A 12570-nucleotide genomic window follows, 5' to 3' on the forward strand; every position below is an offset into this window, starting at 1 on the left:
GAAATGGAGATGGGCCATTAATATTCTAAATACCTCGATACCCTAAATATTTAGGTAGTATTGAGTTCACTCAGTACTGTTGAAAAAACACTCAATACCTTTTTAGTACTTTTGTATAACATTCTGAAATTTGAATGTTAAATTCCATTCAAATGCTACTTAAATTTTCATTTTTATATATTAAATATTAAAATGTTGCAGTTCATGTTCAGATATTATATTTAATGGTCAGATTTTACCCATTTTAAGTTTAAGAAATTCTAAGCATTGAGTATTAAAGCTCGAAAATAGGTATTACTATTGGGCATGGAGAATTGGTGGTATTGGCCCATTTCTAATAGTAGTACTCTGGGTGTTGTAGTATGTGGATATGGAAAGAGATGCTACTTGTTAGGGTAGGGAAATAGTGGTGTGTATGATAAGTTAAGTTAGATCATTATGAAATAGAGGTATTGGCCTGTAAGTACTTATTGGGATCCAGTGCTGATACTTGTAAACAGATGAGTGAAAGGGTGAAATCTGTCACAAACTTAGTAAATGTGTTTGGAAAGGGAGTACATGGTGAATATAGAGGTAGGGTTACTGTATGTACATTATATATGTTGTGGGTGGGTTGTATTGTGCATTATTGAGTTAAACTAATTTCATGGATCTGGGTTGATTGAGCTCTGAGCATTGGATAGAACACTAAATATCTAGTCAAAGCAAAATCAATATGACAGTTTTCAATAACCATTAGTAGGTCAATTGAGCCCTCGTCTAGGGAGGCACATTTGAAGGAGCAGCAGATGATCAAACAAGGCTTGCTCCTCATATTTTTTGTTATGCTATTGTGGGAGGGGCCAGAATAAAAGAACGAGCATAAGAAGGCATTCAAGTTACATTAAACACTAAATACAGTATAGTATTAAGGTTATTCCATGACTCCCTTTAGTCATGGGGGCTGCCATGTTGAAATCTGTCTTACACTACATTTCAGGTCTGACCTGTTTGCAAATGTGCAGTAATTTTCCTTCAGATACCAGCAGTGTAACCTAGGTTCCAAAATGGCTGCCCCCATGATTAGAGGAAGGTGCATGACATGCATTTAGTGTTTAGTGTCCCTTTAAATAAAAATACACTGCAGTGCAAAACAGTAAAACACAAACATAGAGCAATAAAATAGGAGTAGGTTTTTAACAGAATGAAGAGTTTTTAAATATTGATCATTTTTTATAAGATTTACAAACACTCATAGAAGAGTCTGAGAGGGATAAAAGCAAAACAAATTTGAACTCAGATATAGGTAGCCCTGTTTGTAAGCTTTGCATGTGGGGAAAATGACATTAAATATAAAGCACTTACAAGGGCTACCACAATACCATCATTTTATAAAGGGACACAATAAATATATGACTGACTAATAATAGTCTCTTTGTGCATGAGCCTCCATGCTCGTTGCAATTACTTTTTTTTTATTTTTACTTTTTTTTTTTTTTTTTAATACAAATTCTTACTGCAAAAGCAACATTAAAGTCTTAGCCAGTCATATTAGTCTACAGGAAAATAACTAAATATGAAAACATAATTATTTAAAATCATAAATGAACACATTCAATATTTAACATATTGTATTAATACTAATAATTTATTAGTTAAAATTAATCTCATAAATATTTAAATAGTTATTTTTAAATTTCTACGATACCGCAGTTTGTTAAATAGGTGTGAAAATATAAATACATTAGTGTGAGCATTTTGCAGTTGCTTTAACTTAGTTTTCTGTATTTTATGTCCTTAGAAGTAGGGTTGCCAGGTGTCTAGTATTCAATTGGACAGTCCAGTATTTTAAATTTTTAGTATTCAGTAAAATCTGCATAAAAATACTGTCCAGATTTTTAAAGTAATGCAGCATAACTGTAAAAACCTGACATGAAAATATCTCCTTAACATCTCTATGTAAAAAAAGAAGATATTTTACCTCACAATTTATTCAGCTCAAAAGAGTAAGTGCTCTGTGAAGTTATACTTCAGCAGCTGTCCTGCTGCAAGTTGAAAAAAAATAAAGAAAGAAAATAGCCAATCAGCATCAGCAGTGCTGCATTGCTTTGCTGTGATCTCATAAGATTTCACTGAAATCTCAGGAGATTTTATAATAAACTTCCTTAAACTGAATAGGAAAATAAGATGACTTTGCCTGCACATGAAAGATGCACACTCCCTTGCAAGTCCTGGTACTAGCATTCTGATTGGCTGCTTAAAGTCTCTTTACAGTGAGGTGTGAAATTTTGAGGAAAATACCTTCCTTTTTTACATATAGATATTCAGGTGATATTTTCTAGGCAGCTTTTTACAGCTATGTTGCATCACTTTCAAGTGCTTCAACATTTGGGTATAATGTCCCTTTAAAGTCCATGAGTGTTAAATGTATAACGTCTCAATGCCTTACAATTATGGAGCAGAAAAAAGTAAGCTTCAGTCATTGAGGTTGAATCTCTACTGTTTACACGTGTTACTGGCAACCAAGGGGTAAAATGATTGCCCAGTTCTGAAAAATATACATGGTAGCATCAAGAGTGGGGTCTAAGCTAGAGCTTTGGTGGAGTGGATGGGGGGACATTGTGTGACTCCACAGATCTTCACGCCCAGTCACCTACAGATATCCATTATTTTTATGGAGGACAAATGGCAACCCTATTTGGAAGTGTTGCTATGCAACAGCTCTGATAAATAAAATGCAAATGTTAGTGCACATTTAATTACTTTCAGTAACTAAATATACTTTGAAGTAATAGTTTAAGTAGCACAAGTGATGTAACAGACGTCTAGGTATGAAGTGCATCTTGTGACATTTTAGACTGAATAAAATGATATCTATTTTTTTTTTTAAAGGATATTTGCTACTATCCAATTACTAATATTTTAGGAAGTTTTATTTACTATCATCCAATTACTAATATTGCTATGCTGGTTTTTTTGAAGTATGTAGTACTCTTTTATATTACAGTATCTTACATCATCTACAATCTGGCCAGTTTATTGTGCATCCAGTAAATTGGCACCACCCAGTGCAAGAGAGTTTCTGTAAATGATCATTGGACCTATACGGTGTGCATGCACATTATTTCACCAACTACCCCTAGTAGGAATTTCCCCCATTTTACAATTATTTTGTAATTTTTGTATTAATTGCAGAATTTTGAATAATGGGAAAAGAAATTTCTTTTTTTTTCCTGTCTGTTCATAGATATGTCTTAACTTTTTTTTATTCACTGCTTGCCTATATAATTTGCCCTTCAACAATTCTAGATATAGTTAGACAGTGGTAATTTGGGATCAAATACTGCAGTTAAAACTGTCCCCTCTATGGAACTGTTGAAGTCATATTTTGTTATGTAATTGTGTATTCCAGGGGGGACTTTGCCTTCTCACTTACTATCAGCCTGCCAAATGTTCTTCATATGTGTCAATTTCATTTGGTGGGGAGAAAGGAATAAAATTTGAGGCCTTGCCTATAGTCACTTCAATGTTTTACCTTTATCACCATTAAATCACTCCCCCTAGGCAAGATGTGAAATCGGAATATAAAAATTTTTGGTGTTATGAAGCAATATGACACAATAGTAAAATATGGTGGCACATACAGTAGTACTGATATAGAGGTTTAGTTATTTTAATAGAACTTTCTGATCATAAAGAGGGATGGACTTGAAATGTGGTCTGCCACTGAGAAAAGGGATGGTAACCCAAGCAGACCATGTGGTGTATAGGCCCTTGATTATTTGGCAGAACCCTTAGGGGTTTTGCAAGACTCTAAATTACATTTTGGGGTGCTAAAGCACTCTGTTTGTACAGAAAATGGAAGTTGCTAGAGAAATTTCAATGGACAATAGCCCACAAATGCCTTTTTCAGGTCTTTGGGATAAAAAGGAAAATATAATGATGTTAAAAGTAGGCTAAAGTAAAGCTAGGAAGGACAGATTGATTTTCACTTCAAAAGGGGGCAATTGAGTGGCATGTTTTATGTCAAAGGATTGTAACTGAGAATGTGAGGTGGTGTAGAATGTGTGCTTGTAATGTAGGGATTAGAAGAGAGGCTGGATCATATGAGGGAAAGACATATGACCACTAAACGATGCTGGTCCTCCGTATGACACAAAGTCAACAATATATGAACATTCTTATAAGTAAATATATGAAAATGTAAAATAATATTGTGTAGAGGGCATTTTATATCATGCTACTGTGTGAGTTGATGACAAAGAAAATGGAAGGGAACAGTATAAATAGCTTAACTACAAATGTATTAGTGACACCCAGTGGTTGCTATGTGTGTTGCAGATAATATTCTCAATTTTTGGTCAATGGGAACAATTGCATTTACTAAGGTGTCTTCAGTCTCTTCTGCGGCTTCTTATGGTGTTATATGCAGTGGTTAAATGATATAGAGATGAGAGAGATTTAATTAATTAGCTCCATAGAATGATGAAGCTGGAGGCTGTGAATATTCCCATCTGTTTGCATTATGTATGGCAGGGTGTGGTTTCAGTGAATATCAATAAAATCATAGTCATAGTATCTATGTAGCATGGTATATTCCCAAAGGGTATCAGTAGTATATTTTGATTTCTGTATATTACATTATAAATTCCCTATCTGTATCAGTGACAAGTTTTGGTCACTTTGCTTGTGTAGCAGTTATTATGCTCCCTGTTTGTATTAATATCTGCAGGTTCAGTGCAATTATTGCGTACTTGTCAATAAACTAATTTACGTACAGATAAATATGTATTTAAATATCTGTATATATAGCAACATTTCAATATGTGTGTGTGCGTATATATATGCATGTATATACATACACATACACGCATTCATATATACACAAAGTGCATTTCAAAACCCGCCCCCTTTCATAAAAGTGAAATAAATATATAGATTATTATATGTTTACACACGTGGTGCAGAGTATAAAACCCCTACCCCCCTATCCTAGATTCTTCCTTTATCCCAGCAGAAAAAAATATACATATGCATATACACCAGTACACACACATATATATATTTGCAAACATATATATTATATATTCAAACACTGAGTGCATCTGAGTATAAATCCCTAACCCCTATTATTTTCTTGATACTTCCTCTCTATCAGCTTAAAATACAAATGCATATACACTTGTATATACATATATATTTTAAAACAAACATACACACACATACCAACATACTTATAGTGCAATATTAGCCACTTTACCAGAGAAGGTCTACCCTCTCTAATGTTAATAAACATTATGTATATATAATACATACACAGTTTAAAATGTGCAGCATTCTATATAGCTGATGTATATGCAGGTAATGAGCATATGAATAGAGGGAAGCCTATGCTTATGTGGGCGTTCAGACATTTATAGGTCGATATGAATGTGTCTTAGTTGTATATCTAATGTATGTGTGTTACTGATAACAATGTTATAATGGATTCTACTTCCCCATAGTTGGGGTGTGTTTAAGGTGCCCTAACACCTCTTAAATATCAGATTCAAGGAGGTATTGCTCTGTATAACCTTTCTCCAGCTGCAGGCCCAGCACAGCAGTGCAGAAATCAGCCATAGGCCTCCACATGGTAGGGGGCAGGAAGAGCTGACATCTAACTTCCCCTGGAAGAGAAGGAATATGTGCGCTCAGATGGGACATCAGCTGCTCTTGTGCTCCTTGTAGCTCTGATCCAAAGATGTCGATGTTGAGGTAGAAGCAGAGGGGCCCAGCCGGAATAGGGAAGGGGGCTGTGCAGAGTGAAGCTACCCGGGGGAGCGTTGGATCATCTGCCATCCAACGAAGGGATTTGCGCCGGAGCAAATCGTGGTTACCAGGCAAAGCCTGGAAAGGTTGCCAGTCCTGAATGAGGGTCTGATTAGGAAGGAGATCTTGGAGTAGACCACCTCGCTCCAGAAACACTGCTCTGACCTCATCAGGGGTCAGTAGAACAGAAGACGATGTCTGAGAAGGTCCAACAGAAGGTACAGGGATTGAAGCAAGACGGGATGAAAGCTCAGGAGCGTTGAAACTAACCAGGAGGATCCCCTGTGTAAGAAAGAAATGAAGGGGAAAGAAAGAAAGTGAATAAATAAAAACAAAGAACACAACAAAGAAGAATTGGATTACACCATTATTATTTGCATTGACAGTTCCATTGTTTGACTGTAACCCAGGTTATTTATTCATTTTAATTACCTGTGTTGCAATCACTCTGTATTTGCTTAACTCCTTGGCATTCAGCTTGTCATCTCTTGTCAGCCTCATTACTTTTACACTTGGGTATCTGTGCTTAACGAGCTGGCAGCAAAACCTTTGCAGTACCCCAGCCACACCTCTCCCACGTTCCCAAGGAGCCACACGAAGACCCTCAAGGAGAGCCGTCTCTCCACCATCCACAATAAACATTGAGAGAAGACCAATCTATATAAAAGAGGACATGGTGAGGATATACAATGAAAACGTGTCAAGGGAAGGTTAGGAAACATACATAGCACAAAAAAAGAAATTTAGATTTTATACAAGGGTACAAAAAATATGTAATTAAAAAATAGAACATAAGTGAACACTGGTGCTGATGTACTGAAAATCCCTATTTCTATTATTATAGCTCATAATGGAGAGATTCCGCTGTTTATGGATAGTCAGCGAAAGGACTTTAGACTTTAGCAACTGATGTATAAAGTGGATCAGTCTTGTAGAGGCATTTAAAATATATAGTAAGAAAATATAGGGGGGAAGGCCAAAGAATTTGAGGTAAAGAAAATAGATTAGTTATTTACGCCTAGATTACGAGTTCTGCGTTAGCTTTAAGGGACACTGAACCCAAATTTTTTCTTTTGTGATTCAGATAGAGCATGAAATTTTAAGCAACTTTCTAATTTACTCCTATTATCAATTTTTCTTTATTCTCTTGGGCCTAGATTTGGAGTTTGGTGGTAGCCGTGAAAACCAGCGTTAGAGGCTCCTAACACTGGTTTTAGGCTACCTCCGGTATTTGGAGTCACTCAAAAAAGGTCTAACGCTCACTTTTCAGCCGCGACTTTTCCATACCGCAGATCCCCTTACGTCAATTGCGTATCCTATCTTTTCAATGGGATCTTTCTAACTCCGGTATTTAGAGTCGTGTCTGAAGTGAGCGTTAGAAATCTAACGACAAAACTCCAGCCGCAGAAAAAAGTCAGGAGTTAAGAGCTTTCTGGGCTAACGCCGGTTCATAAAGCTCTTAACTACTGTGCTCTAAAGTACACTAACACCCATAAACTACCTATGTACCCCTAAACCGAGGTCCCCCCACATCGCCGCCACTCGATTAAATTTTTTTAACCCCTAATCTGCCGACCACCACCTACGTTATACTTATGTACCCCTAATCTGCTGCCCCTAACACCGCCGACCCCTGTATTATATTTATTAACCCCTAACCTGCCCCCCACAACGTCGCCGCCAGCTACCTACAATAATTAACCCCTAATCTGCCGACCGCAAAGCGCCGCTACTTAAGTTATCCTTATGTACCCCTAATCTGCTGCCCCTAACACCGCCGACCCCTATATTATATTTATTAACCCCTAATCTGCCCTCCCTAACATCGCCGACACCTAACTTCAATTCATAACCCCTAATCTGCCGACCGGAGCTCACCGCTATTCTAATAAATGTATTAACCCCTAAAGCTAAGTCTAACCCTAATACTAACACCCCCCTAACTTAAATATAATTTAAATCTAACGAAATTAGATATTTTATTTAATTAATTTAATGATAGTGTAGTGTTAGGTTTAATTGTAACTTAGGTTAGGATTTATTTTACAGGTAATTTTGTTATTATTTTAACTAGGTAACTATTAAATAGTTATTAACTATTTAATAGCTATTGTACCTGGTTAAAATAATTACAAAGTTACCTGTAAAATAAATATTAATCCTAAAATAGCTATAATATAATTATAATTTATAGTGTAGCTATATTAGGATTTATTTTACAGGTAAGTATTTAGCTTTAAATAGGAATAATTTATTTAATAAGAGATAATTAATTTTGTTAGATGTAAATTATATTTAATTTAGGGGGGTGTTAGTGTTAGGGTTAGACTTAGCTTTAGGGGTTAATACATTTATTAGAATAGCGGTGAGCTCCAGTCGGCAGATTAGGGGTTAATAATTGAAGTTAGGTGTGGGCGATGTTAGGGAGGGCAGATTAGGGGTTAATACTATTTATTATAGGGTTAGTGAGGCGGATTAGGCGTTAATAACTTTATTATAGTAGCGCTCAGGTCCGGTCGGCAGATTAGGGGTTAATAAGTGTAGGCAGGTGGAGGCGACGTTGTGGGGGGCAGATTAGGGGTTAATAAATATAATATAGGTGTCGGCGGTGTTAGGGGCAGCAGATTAGGGGTACATAGGGATAATGTAAGTAGCGGCGGTTTACGGAGCGGCAGATTAGGGGTAATAATAATATGCAGGGGTCAGCGATAGCGGGGGCGGCAGATTAGGGGTTAATAAGTGTAAGGTTAGGGGTGTTTAGACTCGGGGTACATGTTAGAGTGTTAGGTGCAGACGTAGGAAGTGTTTCCCCATAGCAAACAATGGGGCTGCGTTAGGAGCTGAACGCGGCTTTTTTGCAGGTGTTAGGGTTTTTTTCAGCTCAAACAGCCCCATTGTTTCCTATGGGGGAATCATGCACGAGCACGTTTTTGAGGCTGGCCGCGTCCGTAAGCAACTCTGGTATCGAGAGTTGCAGTGACGTTAAATATGCTCTACGCTCCTTTTTTGGAGCCTAACGCAGCCATTCTGTGGACTCTCAATACCAGAGTTATTTTAAAGGTGCGGCCAGAAAAAAGCCAGCGTTAGCTACGCGGGTCCTTACCGACAAAACACTAAATCTAGCCGTTGGTATCTTTATTTGAAATGCAAGAATGTAAGTTTAGATGCCGGCCCATTTTTGGTGAACAACCTAGGTTGTCCTTGCTGATTGGTGGATAAATTCACCCACCAATCAAAAACTGCTGTCCAGAGTTCTGAATCAAGAAAAAAGCTTAGATAACTTATTTTTCAAATAAAGATAGCAAGAGAAAAAAGAAACATTGATAATAGGAGTAAATTAGAAAGTTGCTTAAAATTGTATGCTCTTTCTGAATCACGAAAGAAAAAATTTGGGTTCAGTGTCCCTTTAATAACTATTTAATAGCTACCTAGTTAAAATAATTACAAAATTACCTGTAAAATAAATCCTAACCTAAGTTACAAATACACCTAACACTACACTATCAATAAATTAATTAAATAAATTAACTACAAATATCTAAAATAAAATACAATTAAATAAACTAAACTAAATTACAAAAAAACAAACACTAAATTACAAAAAAAAGACGGCTCAAGGTAGGGTGATCTTCAATGGGGTAGTCTTAGGTTTTTTTAAGGGGGGATCGGGTGGGTTTTAGAGTAGGGGTGTGTGGGTGGTGGGTTGTAATGTTGGGGGGGTATTGTATTTCTTTTTTTTTTTGTAAAAGAACTGATTACTTTGGGGCAATGCCCCGCAAAAAGCCCTTTTAAGGGCTGGTAAATGAGCTGATTACTTTGTAATTTAGTTTAGGATAGGGAATTTTGTTATTTTGGGGGGCTTTTTATTTTATTAGGGGGCTTAGATTAGGTGTAATTAGATTAAATTTCTTGTAATATTTTTTTATTTTTTGTAATTTAATGTTTTGTTTTTTTGTAGTATAGTTTAGTTTATTTAATTGTATTTTATTTTAGATATTTGTAGTTAATTTATTTAATTAATTTATTGATAGTGTAGTGTTAGGTGCATTTGTAACTTAGGTTAGGATTTATTTTACAGGTAATTTTGTAATTATTTTAAATAGGTAGCTATTAAATAGTTATTAACTATTTAATAGCTATTGTACCTAGTTCAAATAAATACAAAGTTGCCTGTAAAATAAATATAAATCCTAAGCTAGCAACAATGTAACTATTAGTTATATTGTAGCTATATTAGGGTTTATTTTATAGGTAAGTATTTAGTTTTAAATAGGATTAATTTATTTAATGATAGTAATTTTATTTAGATTTATTAAAAATAGATTTAAGTTAGGGGGGTGTTAGGGTTAGGGTTAGATTTAGGTTTAGGGGTTAATACATTTATTATAGTGGCGGCGATGTCCGGTCGGCAGATTAGGGGTTAATAATTGTAGTTAGGTGGCGGCGACGTTGTGGGTGGCAGATTAGGGGTTAATAACTATAATGTAGGTGTCGGCGATGTTGGGGGCTGCAGATTAAGGGTACATAGGTATAATGTAGGTGGCGGGGGTTTACGGAGCAGCAGATTAGGGGTTAATAATATTATGCAGGTGTCGGCGATGTCGGGGTGGCAGATTAGGGGTTAATAAGTGTAAGGTTAGGGGTGTTTAGACTCGGGGTTCATGTTAGGGTGTTAGGTGTAGACTTAGAAAGTATTTTCCCATAGGAAACAATGGGGCTGCGTTAGGAACGCTGCTTTTTTGCAGGTGTTAGGTTGTTTTTTTTCAGCCGATTCTGCCCCATTGTATCCTATGGGGAAATCGCGCACGAGCACGTTTTGCCAGCTTACCGCTACCGTAAGCAATGCTGGTATTACAGGTAGAAGTGGCGCTAAATTTGCTCAACGCTCACTTTTCTGAGGCTAACTCAGCCATTCAGAAAACTTGTAATACCAGCGTTGTTTAAAGTGTGCGCTGGAAAAAAAAGGCTCGTTAGCAACGCAAGTTTTTACCGACAAAACTTGTAATCTAGCCGTTAGTGTTTTGGTGATTTGTGATATTAATGGAGAGGTTGCACAAGTGATTCCTGTAGGATATGGTACATGATTTGTGACAGAGATTGCATAAGTGCTAAATTAAATATACCTCCAGAATACCTGAGAGGCTGGTTATACTAGAAGAGGTTGTTTTAATAGACCTATCACTGAAATATTTAACCATAACTGTTGCAATGCTATCCTTGAAGAAATGTCAGATAAAATGTGGACATGGGACCAGTGAGTAATCTAACCTTGTAAGATAGATTCTGATTATCAACCCTTTATTCAACCATTAAGGTTTGCTACAGTGCACTAAAAAAAGGCTTTCACAAATGGGAAAAATGATCTACTCAAAAAAGATTGCCACATCTCAACACTTCAACGGCATGACTTCTCAGTGTAGTTAAGGATGCCCTTTATGCTTACATGCTCTTTATGACATTGCCCATTGACATTAAAGTATCTTCTCTCATTTTGCTTTCATGATTCAGATAGGGGATATGATTTTAAACAACTTTCCAATTTACATCTAATATCAGTTTTGCTTCAATCTCCTAATATCCTTTATTGAAGGAACAGCAATGCACTACTGGGAGCTAGCTATCTTCCAGCTCCTAAGCCTACCTCAGTATGCTTTTCAACAAAGGATACCAAGAGAACCAAGCAAATTAGATTTTAGAGGTAAATTTGAAAGCTGTTTAAAATGATATACTCTATCTAAATCATGAAAGAAACACAATTGAGTTTCATATCCCTTTAACAGTCTATAAGGGCCTACTTTACCAGTAGTTGTTTCTCTTGGTAAGTTAATTAGGATTTCATTATTATCTTTATGCTGATGTGACTGTTGTGAGTGTTCAAGGATCGGGGTCAGACAATGGATTAGGTGGTTATTCAGCAATCGTTCCTATAATTAGAAGTCTAATAAATGTAGAGTACAGGGTGGAAGATGGAATGTGTATTAAAGTCAATGGGGGTGATGATTTTTAGACTTGAAATGATAGTTTGTTTAGAGAACAGTTAGAATATGCCACTGGTTGATGCATCAGTTTTGAAAAGATAATGCTATCCAACAGATAATAAGCCAGAAGCACAGTATATACTGGGTCAAAGAAAGACAGAAAGATGTAAGCCAAAAATATGGTTGGAATCCAGGCTGAGTTTAAACAATGTTAGAAAATAGAAATATCTTTATTAGAATCAGTGATAGTTATAATAGAATTGCAGATGATCCTTACCACATCTCCTCCCTTCTTGGCTAGTACCACCATCCTATCCTTCTCACTAATCCAGCTGTGATAGCGACTTGGCAGATAATCCAGACCCCCGTATATTCCATGAGACATAGACACGACTTCCTCAAACTCTTTTTCAGTGGCCAACACAAACTCCATATCCCCATCTTGGGGAGCTCCTGGAACTGCCTCAAGCTTCATGAGATATGTTCACAAACGAGGAACCAATGGAGAATTCAAAGGAGAGGAAGTGACAGAATCGCTGGAGGAGCACTGTAGAACAAATGATAACAACAAATGCAGAGAGAGTCAGCAGAACAGAGGAAACATGTTTCTAATATTCAATACGAAAGGAACATTATGCTATTTATTTTACATTCTCATTAGACATTTCTCTATAATTTAGGACAGAAAATATCATGAGATGTTCATATAGAATGTTTTGATATGCTTAAAGGGACACTAAACCCAATTTTTTTTCATGAGCATGCAATTTTACACAACTTTCTAATTTACTCCTACTATCAATTT

At 36.3% G+C, this 12570-nt stretch overlaps 1 protein-coding gene across 1 annotated transcript; it reads right to left on the minus strand.

Annotated features, from left to right (window-relative positions):
• Positions 1-5514: 5514 nt before the first annotated feature.
• LOC128662306 (histidine N-acetyltransferase-like) lies at positions 5515-12240 on the minus strand. The gene is made up of 3 exons (XM_053716111.1): positions 12043-12240; positions 6220-6444; positions 5515-6069 (listed from the first exon to the last, which is right to left on the minus strand). Exons 1-3 carry the CDS (start codon positions 12238-12240, stop codon positions 5515-5517), a joined length of 978 nt encoding a protein of 325 aa, XP_053572086.1.
• Between the last annotated feature and the right edge of the window lie 330 nt (positions 12241-12570).

The sequence above is a fragment of the Bombina bombina genome, chromosome 6, assembly GCF_027579735.1.
Source record: "Bombina bombina isolate aBomBom1 chromosome 6, aBomBom1.pri, whole genome shotgun sequence".
NCBI lineage: Eukaryota > Metazoa > Chordata > Amphibia > Anura > Bombinatoridae > Bombina > Bombina bombina.

Coding starts and splice junctions, on each gene's coding strand:
- LOC128662306 (XM_053716111.1), bottom strand. CDS start 12,240: ATGAAGCTTGAGGCAGTTCCAGGAGCTCCCCAAGATGGGGATATGGAG. Junction 6,445..12,042: donor CCAAGAAGGGAGGAGATGTG/GTAAGGATCATC, acceptor TCTTTTATATAG/ATTGGTCTTCTCTCAATGTT. Junction 6,070..6,219: donor ACAGAGTGATTGCAACACAG/GTAATTAAAATG, acceptor TTTCTTACACAG/GGGATCCTCCTGGTTAGTTT.